Here is a 14387-nt window from a genome sequence, read left to right on the forward strand (position 1 = left end):
CTGGAGGAGAAACACCAGTCGAAGATATGTTTCGCAGACCGATCTTTGTTTCAAACAATTCTGGTCAATGAAGCATTAGTCTGTTTGAATTTCTTAAACATCAATAAAGCCATTCGTTACAACTTAAAACCCTTCAGAAAATGAGGGCTTATTAGAAAGTGGAACTTTGTTTTCCTTTTTTTTCTGCAATCATGACCAAATTCTTAACCCTTTCTGTCCGTTGTAATACTTAGCCAAAAGTAGCAGTCTTCTCACATGCTAAAAAAATTCTTTCACTGTGGAGAAATGTAATCGTCACATGCGCATCATCTGCATTTGAGTGCTCAAGCCAAATTCCATGTAATTTTGAATGAAAATGCTGTGATGAGGCATGTTTTTGGTGACTGAAGCGCTCGGTCAGGAGTGAAGACGTGCTACACAGTGAGAGTTGCTTTTTGTGGTCAGCCAGAGTGTTAAACGCAGTACAAAAAGTGTGACTTCAAGTGAGACTGCAGACGAGAGTAAAAGGTGTTTTTTTTCCCTAATAAGTTGCAACACAGTGAACTAGCTTTTCATTAGGATGCCTTTTTTACTTAAAAATCTGATCATACATAAATCTTTTTGAGTCTGTTAAGTGTTTTGAAAAAGTTGCACTGTCGTACAAATAAAGTGAAGTTGTTGCAGAAGCCATGGAAGGAATAAACAACTTCCAATTTGGTTTGTTTGACATTAAATAGAGAACAATCATGTCATTTCTGCTTTGGAACTGTCAACTTCTTTTTTTTAAAACAAAAGTTGGGTTTTTCATTGTATACCTATTTTGTTAAGGAAGGATGTTTATATGACTAATGTTTGACAATGTTGGACTGTGACTGAAATCATGTTTTTGTTTTTACAATTGACAGATAAAATATTGAATTTACAAGCAACATTCAATTAAATAAAGACATTCTGAAAATAAAATGTGGGGTTCCATTGTTATTTTTTAATGAAGAATACAAGACGTGTAGTATAATTAAAATGTAATTCCAGGTTTTATGGACTTTTTTTGTAGTTGTGATCAGGAAGCGATCTTCATCATACCAGTGATAAATAACATAGACTTGCTGTTAGTAATTCTAATAAAGGGCCAGTATTGGCGTGAGTTAGCTAATAGTTTAGTTTCTAGACAGGGCCTATGGTTTAAATGTACTCCTCTTTCAGTGTTATCAATTTTGTTGTTTAGTTTTCCACTCTACTGTATTTCACTATTACGCAGCCTCTGTTATTAGTGCAGGCGTCTTGGCAACAGTTGTTGCTCATCGATAGTTTGTTTGTTTTCACTTTTTCATACTGTGATGTCATTTTGGTTTTGATTTTTTCAGTGTGTTTACCATGTCATTGCACCATTTAAGCCAAATGAAGTGCAAAAAAATGGTATGTGTGGGTGACTTTAAAGAAATATTAGTCACCTTTCTTTCCTTAGTCTAAGTGTTTAGAATCTAGTTAAAACTAACTACATGAGGTAGAAACTCTGTAACCTAAGCATTAGTGTAATAGTTTGAAACACAATCAGGCAAATGTATTTACATTTATTAGTTATGTAGTTTACTTCCTACTCCCACTTGCAATAGTACAATTTCCTACACTGCGGTCTCCCCTTAGTGAACAGTTTGCATTTCCGAGGCAAGTGGGAGCGAGGTTGAAAGTCTGCAAGCAATTCAAATACACATCTTGGCATATTGCAGAACAGTGTATACTTGTTTAAAAAAATCTGCTTATTATACATAAATGTGAACTCTCATTTTACAACCATTTGCAGAGCTGGAACAAGGACAAATGAAGGTGATTTTCAGTGATGGAGAAAAGCGAGCATGCTTGATATTACCGTAAGTGTACAGGAAGAGTACAAAGAGGGCGTGGGTGGGGGATCGCCTCTTTTGGTCCTCTCCACCGGCACCGCAGCACTGATGACACAGCTTGTTTATAATGATTGATTATTTTTTTCACAGTCATCATTACTGAATTCAAAGACCTTACCAGTATTTAAAATAAAAATGTAGAATTCAGCTCTACTTGACGATTTTATCCAAATTATTTGCCATAATCCAATTTTATTGAATTAAACAGTAGGAATGTAGATGTTAAAAAAAGTCAGTTCTGCAGCAAAGGGCAGGTGATATTGTGATTCCAACAAGCATGACTGTCAATAGGTAAACCTTTTTTTCTCCCTGCTGTATATATCTTACTTAATTTTTCCAGTTTATGCATCAATCTTTACCAGAATGCACAAAAAAGTGTTATCAAAATGAGATGATAAATGTTAATTTCTTATCTGAATGTGTGATCACACCCACAGGTTCTTATCATCTTATCTAAAGTGCAGAACTTTACTTTGTTGCACTTGTTCATCAGATTATATGTAAAAAGTTAAGAACACATAGAAACCGCTTCTGTCAACCAGATGCTAAAATCCTTCTCGCTAAAATGATTAAGATTACACTGGTTACTCATCACACTATGTAAAAAAAAAAAACTCAAAATGAAGCTTTGGCTTGCCAAATAATTTAATCAAAAAATATTCTATAGAATAATGTTCAGCCGCAGTTGCTGACTGATTTCAGTGCTGTTGAACCACACTGTAATTTACTTGGAAGATGACTGAGACTCCAACCACCAGCCCAGACGAACTGAATTAAAAGGTAGAAAGACAGCTCAACATGATTAGTCTCATTAAAGCTAAACTAGAAAACCAAGCTTATGTAAGAGAGGGAAAAAAACAGAGCTGTTGGATTGGTCTTTGGAGACTTAAAATGTTGGGCTTTTATATCGAAACGTAGTGTCCACACAAACACTTATTTTTATTAGCTATAGAATCATCTCCCGAGTTAACACTGCAGACATAGCTGAACAGTAGCCCTGCCAAGTTCTGAGGGTCTGCTAACTCCTTCCACCATGCACGTTAATACTGTAAAATACATACTCCTGATCCTATAAGGCAAGGTAAGATGGACAGAAACAGTCCACTAAAATATACATGGTTGTTGAAAAACTTGAAGATTATAAAAAAAATTTTTTACATTGTAATATCGAATCTGGCTTGTAGTACCAAAACCTGACAGCATGTTCTTTACCTCAGGTACAGTGGTGATACAACACGATACTGTTTACCAATCAAGTTCTTGAATGCTCCTTGTCGACCAACCTTTTTTCCCACCACAGATGTGCTCACCTGTTCTGCTGTTTGAAGGTGATTGGTTAAGGGGTGGAAACAAATCTCCTCAGAGAAGTCGATCATTAAAACGTGAAACATGTAAATGCGTCAGGTGTGCAATAGTAAATTATAAAAGAAATCTGATCAGAGGATGTGAGGATGATTAGAAATTAGAAAACATATGAAGCAACACCTTACTATTATAATATATATTGATTACATACAAAACTAATGACTTCAAAGGGAATTTCAGAAACACTGGCTTCATCACACTGTACATCACACATATTAAAAGACAGAACACTGCTAAATGTTAGCATTCAAACAGCTATTTAAAAAATACAACTGAGGTTAAAAAGCAAACATACCACTGATGCAGTCACTCTGCTTCTTCTAGGCGCAATGACGGTTACTTGTCTTTGACTTGTCTTACTAGAAAGGGGCTTGTGAATTTAGGCTGTCTACATAATGGTGACACATTCTTGACCTTTAACAGTTAATAATATAATCATCTATTACCAGCAACGACAGGCTCGCAGCGCCTTGTTGTTTTGGAAATTGATCATTTTATGGGAAAAGAAAAAAGAGCAGTGGAGCAGTGGGAGTGTAGACTGAGTTACGTGAATGCTGTTTAACCACAACAGTAGGGGAATAACAGCTGAGGGGCTGTGAAAATATTAAAGGCCATGAAACTGCCATTGTACAAAAACAGCCAATGCCAATTGGAAAGTTTTAATGTAAAATCAAAAATCCACCGTTTGAACAACACCTACGCTCCCAAAATGACTGCTCCATGCACGTAAAGCACCCTCTACATTTTTATTTGTTAAAGTAAGAACGTTTTAGGTTTTGAAAATACTGGTAAAGTAAGTAGAATCTTCTCAAACCTAATATGTCATTTTTGAAAGAAGGCTTTAAACTATGGTAGTTTGCATGCTGCACAGTTGAAATCCATGACAACATCTGAAGAGCTGGCTGAATTAGGTTTTTTTGGGAAGATATTCCATAATATCAAGATGTAATTCATTAAGGTGCAGTTTTGTAATTGTGTGTCCACTGAAAGTGAGCTTCAGCACTGTATTTCAGCTCTCACCTGGTATGCGGTGTACTTTGAACTCCGAGAAGGTGGATGGATTTGAGTCATAGGGGGTAACATAAAATGAACTATTGAAATACTGGCCTTTTGATTTGGCTCATCTATATCAATTCCAAGTTTCAGCTCAACAGAAGAGCAAAATGAAAGGAATCCATAGAAATTTCATATCCTGGAACTTTATTTAATTTAGGTAAAGTGTTAAACTGGTTTGTGCCCATTCCTATATATTTCTTAGGTTCAAGAAAATATGAATTAGTTTGAGTCACACATGTTAAAAAAAACAAACAAAAAAAAAAACCTTATCATTAATATATTGAGGATGTAGTTCGTAAAAAAATTTCGGAAGTATACCAGTCTTTGAATGTGCTTATATTTCTCTTTTAATAACATCAAACATTTTATATGTGGAATATTTTTTCAAAAAATGGATCTCTCATCTTGGGACAAAACTTTTCATATTTTCCGCCGGATGTTCCTTCACTGTCTAGAACAGGTTATCAGAACTTTCATAATCAGTGGCAAGCATCCTCAAAATAATAGACAACCGTCTGACGGCTCGGAAAAACACGTCACTACAATATCCTGTTTATTTTAACAAGGTATAGCGTTTTGGTCAAAACCAGACTTCCGCTGTATATTATAATTAATCAGCAGGAGCATCTTTCCTACAAGATGATCAGAACATGTAGGTAAGACAGCACTGTTCAGTATCTTCTACAGACAATGACTTGGTTCAGTAACTCAAAGCACAAAGTGAGAGTGACTTTTATTGAGTTACTCATCTCATGTTCAGGCTCGTCATTTCTGTCTACAGTATAATTATGGTTAGTCACCATTAACTTAGTCATATGACTTTCACTGTCTGTTCCCCCGACATCTGACATTATTGACACGCATCGCTGTAAAGAATGTACTGCAGTGTACACAGTGTACTGAAATTAACTTCACTTTCAAAACCACAACACTTACTTCTAGAGTTGCTGCCCAGGGTTTGCATAGAGACCTTGTAAAACATTGTCCGAGAGGAGCCTTTCTTATATAGACACGGAAACATAAAACTCTTGTAACTTGATACTGCATGTTTATATGCAATTCAAATACAATCCTGACACAGACAAACCAAGGTATATGTAAAACAACAGACAAATCATCTATGATGAAATATATTTATTTGTCTTGCATTGTAGAAAGAACTGTGCAAAGATACAGTATGTTAAATCATTTACAAACTAAACAAATCTGCATAAGTCCCACAAAAAGCTATTGCTTAAACTGTTTAGACTCAAAAGTGAATCTTAAAAAAAAAGGTCTCAGATCAAGACTGTAACACACTCAACAGGTTCAATAAAGATTGGTCTTCTTCATTATCCTCAAGAAGTCCTGCTCGTTGACCTCACCATCTCCATCTCGGTCTGCCTCGTCAATCATTTCCTAAAAGGATAACAAACAAAGTCTACTGCAGTATGTTCAATAACTGTGTCAAACACGGCGTCATGGTACCCAAGTGTAAGAACATAACATCATAAGGGGAGTGAGGAAATGAGAGAGAAAGAGAGAAACAACTCTATCAGTCTAGTTCATAGTAACGTTGGGTATGATATAAGGTCATTTTACTATTCACAAGTTACGGTTCACGGTTGTCAACCTGTCGGGGCAGGAGGGGCACGTAGGTAATAACAGACGCAGCATGAGCATTGGGAGTCTGCAACAACAATCGCATAACAGAAACTATAAAGAGAATGTCTCAAGGAGGTTATAGGTTCCATTTTATACATTCTCTTTAAAACAAAAAACAAACAGCAATTCATTTACAAGCTAATGTCGCACATTAATGCACCAGTTAATCATCCATGTAATTAAATGAGTAAAAGTATGAAAATGGTTTTTCATCAAACACACATCCGTTTTTTCAGCTATACCACCGAACCGTGACCCCAAAAACAAGGTACATACCGAACTGTGAATTTTACACCCCTTGCAATTATATTGTATATCATTACAAACTACAATACCTGCAATTCTTCATCTGTGAGGTTTTCACCCAGCTCCTTGGCAACTCTCTTCAGATTTTTGAATGAGATTTTTCCCGTGCAGTCATCATCAAACAGCCGAAAAGCCTTCATTATTTCTTCTTTGGAGTCTTTTTCACTCTATTAATGATGAAAACCAACAAACACATAATGACTGACACATTACAGCTTCAATTTACACTTTTTAAATCCACATCTTGCATCTAAAACACAATATTTTAGATGCAAGATGTGTTTAAGATGAATTTTCTGTGACTGCTCAAAAATGAAGTGTGATTTGCATGAATGGTATTAGTCAATGTTCAAACACTACATCAAACACTGGATTTCACTGTGAAAGATTTTGAAGAAATGTATTTGTGGGGTAATATTGTTTTAATAGCAACTGGCAACCAATAGTGATGAGATGCAAGATTTGTAACTTCATGAAATGATAAACATAGTCTTTCCATGGCTAGAAATGACCAATTGTCAATTTCTAAGAAGTTTGTGTTATGTGTATGTGTTATTCTCACCATCTTCAGTGTCATCATACTGAGAAAATCACTGAAGTCAATTGTTCCAGATCCCTCTTTATCAATGTCTGCAATCATCTTCTTGATTTCTTCTTTCTTTGGTTCAAACCCAAGAGCTCTCATGGCAACCTGTGGCAGAGATACACCCCAAACATGAGACTGCTGTGGCACTGCTGTGGTATTAGTTAATATATACATCCAATCCAATGCATACTAAACCAGGAACTAACCTTTAGCTCTTTCACGTCTATTGTTCCAGTTCCATCTGTGTCAAAGAGGTCAAACGCCTCCTTAATTTCTTGCTTTTGCTCCTCAGTCAGTTCGATTTTGGGACCTGCCTTTTTCCTTTGGCTAGTCGAAGAACCTGGTTTTCGGTAACTTGAAGCCTGAACAAAGCAAACATCAATAACTGCTTACTACTTCACACAAGGCTATTCAGTTAGCCTTTAGCCCAGGTGCAGCAGAGAAACCCACATGTGATGTTTTCACAGGTTTTTCGAGTTTATAGCTACAGTCTATGGTTTATAGTCAACAGTTAGTACAGTTAGTAACTATCGTTACTATATGCTAACTTTAGCGACCGTTAGCTTGCAGGCTGTTCTACGAGAACAAACAGAAATCAGGTCCAAATCAACCGCTTTATCTAACTTAAGTTCTAGCTTTTAAAAAGTTCTCACAGCGAGCATTTCATGCTAGACATTAATGCGAAGGCTTACCATTTATATTAACGATTCAGCAAGGGAAGCTTCAATGTTGTGTTTGATTATCGGATGTCAACAAAGCAGTCAGCAACGGCTGTATTTTTTTCAAATGGCACGAGAGACAGCCAATAGAAACCATGAAAGCGCCGTGACGAGAGCATATTGGCCAATTGCAAAAGGAGATGGGCGGGTTATAATAGTGTCCGCCAATGGTTGAGATCGTTTCTTGTCTCCCAGCAACCAGGAAACAACGCGCTTGCGCAGTGCTTAATCGACAGGGCAGCTGGGCTGTGGAACAGACAACATACATTATTAAATTAAGGTAACATTACACTCTTTAATTTATAGATACGTTTGTTTTGCAGAAGCTTATTTTTGGAGGCTGGATTCAGTTTGCTTTAGCCTCGTTATGGACTCGCTGAATTTAGAAGTAAAGTCATTATATCTGTTTTAAGATCTTAGCTTGTTAGCATAGCTTGCAAGCTACTCCTGTGGTGTGTAGGCTAATTGCAAGTCTGTTGAGTTCCCAATGTCACTTGTTCCTTCTGATGTTGTGGCGTTTTTGTGTTCTACTGTGGTAATTTAGTTTTTCTCAGTCCCTTTGAGACATTTCTCAAATCCTATCCTTAACATTTGCAAAACAGTAAGTGCATTTCTCGAAAAAGATCGTAACTGACAAACCACACATCACAGTTCTTTAGAGCCTACTTCAAACCCTAAAGCTGATGATACACAGAGCAACCTTTAGAGCAATCGTGCCGGGCAACGTTGTCGTCAATGGTACTGAGTAAAGGTTACTACCGTAATCCCCTTCCCCCACCACTCCACCACCAGCCCCGCACCGCCACTATCCGTTCAAAACATAGTCGGACTTGCCACTAGCAAGATTGCCCAGCAACATTGCTCAAAAAGTTGCCCCGTGTATCATCAGCTTTAGACTGTCTCTCTGAAAAGTAAATATGTCAGTGAACATGTCAGTGCATCAGAATGACAAGTCCTTGAGGTACTGTTTACAAACAAGATAGTCAAAAATGTTTAGCCATGTTTTCAGTATAAACAGTGTGCTCATGTATTTTCTAATGTAAAGATTGGCTAAGGTTTGGATGACAATGATTGAAAATGCACAAGGCAGCACTCAACAGAAGAAAGCTATACATTTGAAGAGACTGGACAGGATTCACAGTTACTGTTTACTGTTTGTACTGTAATTTGTTGACAGCATGTCATTGTAATACAGAAAAGAAATAGACAAGACTGTTTTACAGCACTGCATAGCACATCTGGACAAATTACATCTGGAAAAAATTGCGAAATAAAAAAATATCAACATAAGAAACACAATTTTGGCTGATGTTCTTGTCTGAAGGGCAACTGATTCTCATCTACACATCACATATCTTCATCAATTCAGGACACATTCACAAAAAAATAGAGATGTATAGAAAATATACTTGAAAGATTATGAAAACATGCTCAACCATTTTGCTTGTAGTGACTTATGCAATGATCAAGCCTAGATGTTTTGGGGGTAAGAATATTCAACAGAGAACCAGTATTATACATTGTGATCCACAAGCCATAAGCAATTGGTAATGTACGAAACAACAGACAGTTGTACATAATAATTTGTGTAAATGTGTCAAAGCATTTGCAGTTTGTTCAAAATAATGAGAAAATGCTTTTATTATGCGCACAAGTGATTACTTGATGTGGTGGTTGAGCAAGTAGTTTTGAGTATTTCAATTCTAATATGAGAAATGTACCAAAGGGACTGAGAGAAAGTGTAATTACTGTTGTAGCTGCCTTTGTAGCCAATATTGTTATTGTAGGCTAACACAATGTATTCCTTATTACAGATCATTCAAAGTTTAGTATTAGTAGCTATGTAAAGTATCAAAAGTAAAGGTACTCATTATGCATAATGGAATAGAGTGTTTTATATGTATATAATATTGTACTATTAATGTCTTAATGTAAAAGCTGATCAAGTAACTTGTTACTATATGTACTATCAGATACATGTAGAGGAGTACATTATTCCCTTCTGAACTTAAATTAAGTAGAGGTATAAAGAAAAACCACAAGTGTCCAAGTGCCTGGAATTTTAACTTATGTTCAGTACCTGCACTTAGTTACTGTCCACTGCTGCTTGTTACTGTGACGAAGATTTAACATAGACCATGTTCACTTTGCAGTTTCATTAACTAAAAAGAGAATATTTGTTGGGGTTTAACTTGGTAAAAGGTGAACAAACATAAAACTTTTCTTTTCCTTTTTAAAATGCAGGCACTCCAGTAATGCTGGGAAGTACAATCCTAAAACATCGACAACATGTTGGACTGCAGAAACTCTCAGCGCTTGCAGGAATCACACATTCTTCATTGGGCCCCAATAAAAAGTACAAGTTTGTCCAAGATGACACGGGTGGGCAGTCAGCCCTTGTGTGCTCATGTTTTCGCATCTTGGAGAACCTGGAGCTGACCTGCGCGGTGGGTCAGTTGGTTTACGAGACTATTCAAGTTCACCAGAAGGTCTATCATACAGGGTCGGGATCCCTGCTGTTTTTCGCAGGAGTATGGAGCCGTGCTGCTCTGGAGTGCCTTCAGAGAGGAATTTCAGTAGCACACATCATCTCAGCTATGTCTGAAGGCATGGATATATGCTTGGATGTTTGCAGGAAATGCAGTGTCTCAGCTGTGGGTCTTGGTGTGGAGCAGTCAGAAAGCCGCACTGCGACATCTCATGCTTCAGGACTTCAGCTGTCAAAGAAACCCATCGTGGAGGCTTCACAGGCATCATGCCATCTACAAGGGACAACAAAAGTTTGTTACAAGACTCTAAATGCCATTGGACAAAGGAAAATAAAGCTTAGCAGACACTTTTGTAAAGTAAAGTCTGAAAATGTATCCACAGAACTGCAACCTCATCAGCCTAAGCTTCCTGACATTGCACCCCTTGCTGAGGGATTGAGTCATGGTTATGTTGATGCAATGAATTTAGTTGTTGAAGCCAGCCGAATACAGTCACAAAATAATCAGAAAGATATCAGCTGTTCCACATTTGATATTACCAAAGTGGTGACATGTGTGCTACCTGGTTTACCAGAGGACCAGGCGTGCGTTTTACCAGGCTGTGTTGTTCTCTTATCTTCTGAACAGGCTTCAGTTGCACATCACTTAACAGAACAGCACTTGAAGGTTGCTCTAATTAATGGAGATTTATCAGAGACCTATCGCCATCTTGGCTTTAATAGGCCAGCAGGTATACAGTGTGTGAGTGACCAGTCGGATTTGTCAAATTCAAGCAAAGAACAAGAGTGGATGGAAAAGGTTGTGGCAATTCTGTTGAACCTGAAAGTGAAGCTGATACTGGTCAGTGGGCTTGTTGGTGAGAAAGTGATTCAGTGCTGTTGTAAGCATCATATACTTGTGGTGGGAAAAGTGAAGGCTTCTGTTTTGAAGGCATTCACTAATGCAACGGGAGCTATTCCAGTGAGCTATACCACACAGTTGAGTAAGCACTGTGTTGGTACTGGAGTGAAGGTTGTGATATGGAGGGATCTCAGCAGCCATGACAGGAAGCCTTTAACAACTGTGAATATTTCTACAGGTGTGAACCATGAGTTGGTCACAGTGATCCTCACAAGCTGTGTACAAGGCAAGCTGCAGGTTCTGGAAGACCAATTTTGGGCATGTGCTTATCGTTTACACCACGTGCTGAAAGACAAAGTATTCCTTCCAGGTGGTGGAGTGACAGAACTGCTTTGTGTTCATCACCTTCAAAAGCACGCAGAGCACCATGTCAAGCATAATGGAAAAAAGAATGGGGACTCAGTCCAACAAACCAAAGCAGGAACAGCAGCTAACCCTTACAGGGATGTAGTGTTGCACCTCATGGCAGATGGTTTAATAGATTACATAGCCACTGTCATTGTTAACACTGGAAAGCTTTCAAAAGTCAAAGCTTGGACTGCTGTGAGCCAACAACTGCAGGACTATAACGAAAGTCTAGACATTACTACTAAGTTCTCACAACTTTTCTTGGAAGGTGACCAAGAGGATTTTTTGATTCCCTCCCTCATGAAGACCAGTGAAGCACCAGCAATAAAGATCTATGATAATCTGAGTGTGAAGCAGGAAGCATGGAGGAAAGCTTTAGATCTGGTTTTCCTGGTTTTACAGACTGATGCAGAGGTCATCACAGGCATTGACCAAAAAACTGATGGTGCACAGGAAAATCTGATGGTGTTATGACTTCCATGTACAATCCTGGAGATTTGACTGTACACAACTTTGTGAATGGTTTTTTTTTTTTGTGTGTGTTTTTGTTTATTTGAACTTTAAAAAATGTGTTTGAAATATGAAGTTCAGTTTTTGAATGTTACAAAGTGAAAATAGTGTGTGTATATATATTATTTATTTTCTTGTCATCAATAAATAGTCAAAGGACAAAATACCAAAAGTAATTGTAGTGAAGCAAAGCTACCTATTTGCTACCACTTGGGGGCGACAAATTGTTAAATGACTCTGTAGTGTATCTGACTCTCTCATACAAAGTGATACATAAAAATGACAATAGACTTGGCCTAAATTAGGAAAAAAGGAGTGCAATGGTGAGACTATTTCAGACGTGTCTACTGAATGAAATTAAGATGCATTTGGTCCTATCTGACTCTGAACCTTTGCCATCCTGGCCTCCAGGTATTGAAAAGCTGTGAGAAATTAGCACGGTCTCTTAAAAAAACATACATGAAGTGCAGTCAGTAGAAATGATATATTTCCATATTGACAGTACTTGTAGATGGCTTTGTACACACCTTGTCTTCGTGCCCACTGCAGCCAGGGAAAACAAATAGTACATGTCCAAAACCACAATTAAATTACTTTCTCATGGAGCATGGGAGGAATTTTGTTGTGCCCGTATGTTTTGTAGTCTTGGTACACTTCCTTTATGATATTTGCTTGGCTAGCACTGTTCACATTAGACACTACTTCCACGCCAACTGTGGCGGTTTTATGATCTGCTCTCCCATAATGTAAATGGCTAATGGAGAAGGAATGCCTCCAGACCGAGTAAATGTTTTTGGCTAAGTCTCAGTAGGCCCTGTCCTTTTTAAAAAAGTTAGATAATAGTAATCACAACTTCTGGCAGTTTATTAAGTTGTTTGAATTCTTGAATCCTTTTGTAAGCCAACACTTCGCTTCGTATGCCGTCACAAGTTGTCTCCTCCAGGAGTTTAGGCTTATTTTGAATCAGTGTAAAAATATAAAATTGAAAACCTTCGTCATTTCAAAGAGAAATGTCTACTATTTGGAAAAATCAAAAACCACATAATTGGTTATCGTTATACTTTTTCCTACTTTGCATATTGTATTTGAAAGGTGTCAGTTGCAACGCAACGTGAGAACTTCCATTTCCTCTGAGAGAGATCGCATTCTAAAAATAGTTCAGTGAAATTAAAATGCTGCAAAGGCTTATTGCTGGAACCCTAACAACTTTGACTCAGGCATCACTCAGCAGTGGTGTGACCTTGAGAGGGTGGGGTATGACATAACATAACAAACACAAAATAGAGGAGGAAATTGTAATGTTAAATTGGTGAAATATCTGAGAGTTCAGTCTACGTTTTCTTATCTGCTTATCTCTACAGAGGAAACCTTGGACCGATTCATGCACACATTTATAGTTTACCTTAAAAATGTTAAACCTAAAGAGTTGGGTGAGATGATCCATCTTATTTCATAATTGCTAGTTGACAGGGTGGACTGTTAATTTTTCACTGTGTCACTATATTCAAGGTAAGATCTCAGTAAAATTTGCAGTTGAAGTTAAGAGGGGAAAAAGCAACTGAAGCAATTTACATCGGTTTGTTAATGGAAAAATAAAAAAATGTTTTTTAATTATCTATTTTTTTAAGTGTGATTTATACTGGTATTCATAAACCTGCAAATGTAAGAGGTTTTAAAATAAAGCCATCAGTATGGGAACAGGTGCCATATGTCACTAAAATTTATTTTTAGAAAAAAAAAAAACTGGCAAACCATAAATCTTGTTTTATGTTCCCCAGACAATGCCACATACCGTTGTGTTATTTACTGTATGATGTTGACCAATATGAGAAAACGTCAAATATGCTGGAATGATCATGGTTACCATGTGTAGCTTTGTGCTATAGTAGCCTATATATACTGTTGGTCTAACCACTCCATTTAACCAGGGTTGACATGGAGCAAAGTTGGCTGTTGGAGCTACAAGTGTTATGCATCAATTGAACATTCATGTAATTGAAGCCCACTTACACACCATTGTTTTCTTCATATTTCATACAAAATTGAGATTGAGAATCACATAATCAGAAACCTGCATACTTGTGTCAATATCAGTCTATCAATATACTTGCCACACTTGCTTTGGGATAGGAAATATGACAAAAAAAAATACATGTGTGTTCAGAAAACCCAGTCTGCGTAAATATTGAATTGAAATGTATTTTTGGGAAGGTTCTTGAACCATCTGAACCCTTCTTGCGGTTGGGCTATTTTGACAACTTACAACTGTTCAATTCTCCAGCCTTAGTCACTTGAAAGGCCTGGTTGATGTTTCACTGACCAGTTTGACCAGGGGGGTGGTGGTCACCAATGTGACGTCAACCAAGAGCACAGCTGACTTCCTACTGATCCAGCACAAGTTTCAGATGTGGTTAGAATTACCCAGAAGCCCAGACCCATGAGAGCCTATTCTGACAAATGGATGGCCTTGTCAGTCCTAAAATCAAAAAGGAAAGAAATACTTCACAGTCCCATCACCGATTCTCTACGCTGGTTCTGAGAAAATTGAGAATAGCAATTAAAATCACTCATTCGTAACATAGGC

The 14387-nt window shown here is 37.5% G+C and overlaps 2 protein-coding genes and 1 long non-coding RNA gene across 3 annotated transcripts; 1 reads left to right on the forward strand and 2 right to left on the reverse strand.

The window, feature by feature from the left end:
- Positions 1-2507: 2507 nt before the first annotated feature.
- On the reverse strand, positions 2508-3563 carry LOC123957628. Its single transcript, XR_006821840.1, has 2 exons — positions 3191-3563; positions 2508-2648 (listed from the first exon to the last, which is right to left on the reverse strand). It is a non-coding gene; the product is annotated as an uncharacterized LOC123957628 (long non-coding RNA).
- A 1857-nt stretch (positions 3564-5420) lies between these two features.
- cetn4 (centrin 4) lies at positions 5421-7690 on the reverse strand. Its single transcript, XM_046030565.1, has 5 exons — positions 7530-7690; positions 7044-7199; positions 6814-6942; positions 6281-6418; positions 5421-5699 (listed from the first exon to the last, which is right to left on the reverse strand). The coding sequence occupies exons 1-5, from the start codon at positions 7530-7532 to the stop codon at positions 5610-5612; spliced, it is 516 nt and encodes a 171-aa protein (XP_045886521.1). The 5' UTR covers positions 7533-7690; the 3' UTR covers positions 5421-5609.
- bbs12 (Bardet-Biedl syndrome 12) lies at positions 7631-13396 on the forward strand. Its single transcript, XM_046030564.1, has 2 exons — positions 7631-7836; positions 9801-13396. Exon 2 carries the CDS (start codon positions 9812-9814, stop codon positions 11765-11767), a length of 1956 nt encoding a protein of 651 aa, XP_045886520.1. The 5' UTR covers positions 7631-7836; positions 9801-9811; the 3' UTR covers positions 11768-13396.
- The last annotated feature ends 991 nt before the right edge of the window (positions 13397-14387 follow it).

This window comes from Micropterus dolomieu, linkage group LG19, assembly GCF_021292245.1.
Source record: "Micropterus dolomieu isolate WLL.071019.BEF.003 ecotype Adirondacks linkage group LG19, ASM2129224v1, whole genome shotgun sequence".
Classification (NCBI taxonomy): Eukaryota; Metazoa; Chordata; class Actinopteri; order Centrarchiformes; family Centrarchidae; genus Micropterus; species Micropterus dolomieu.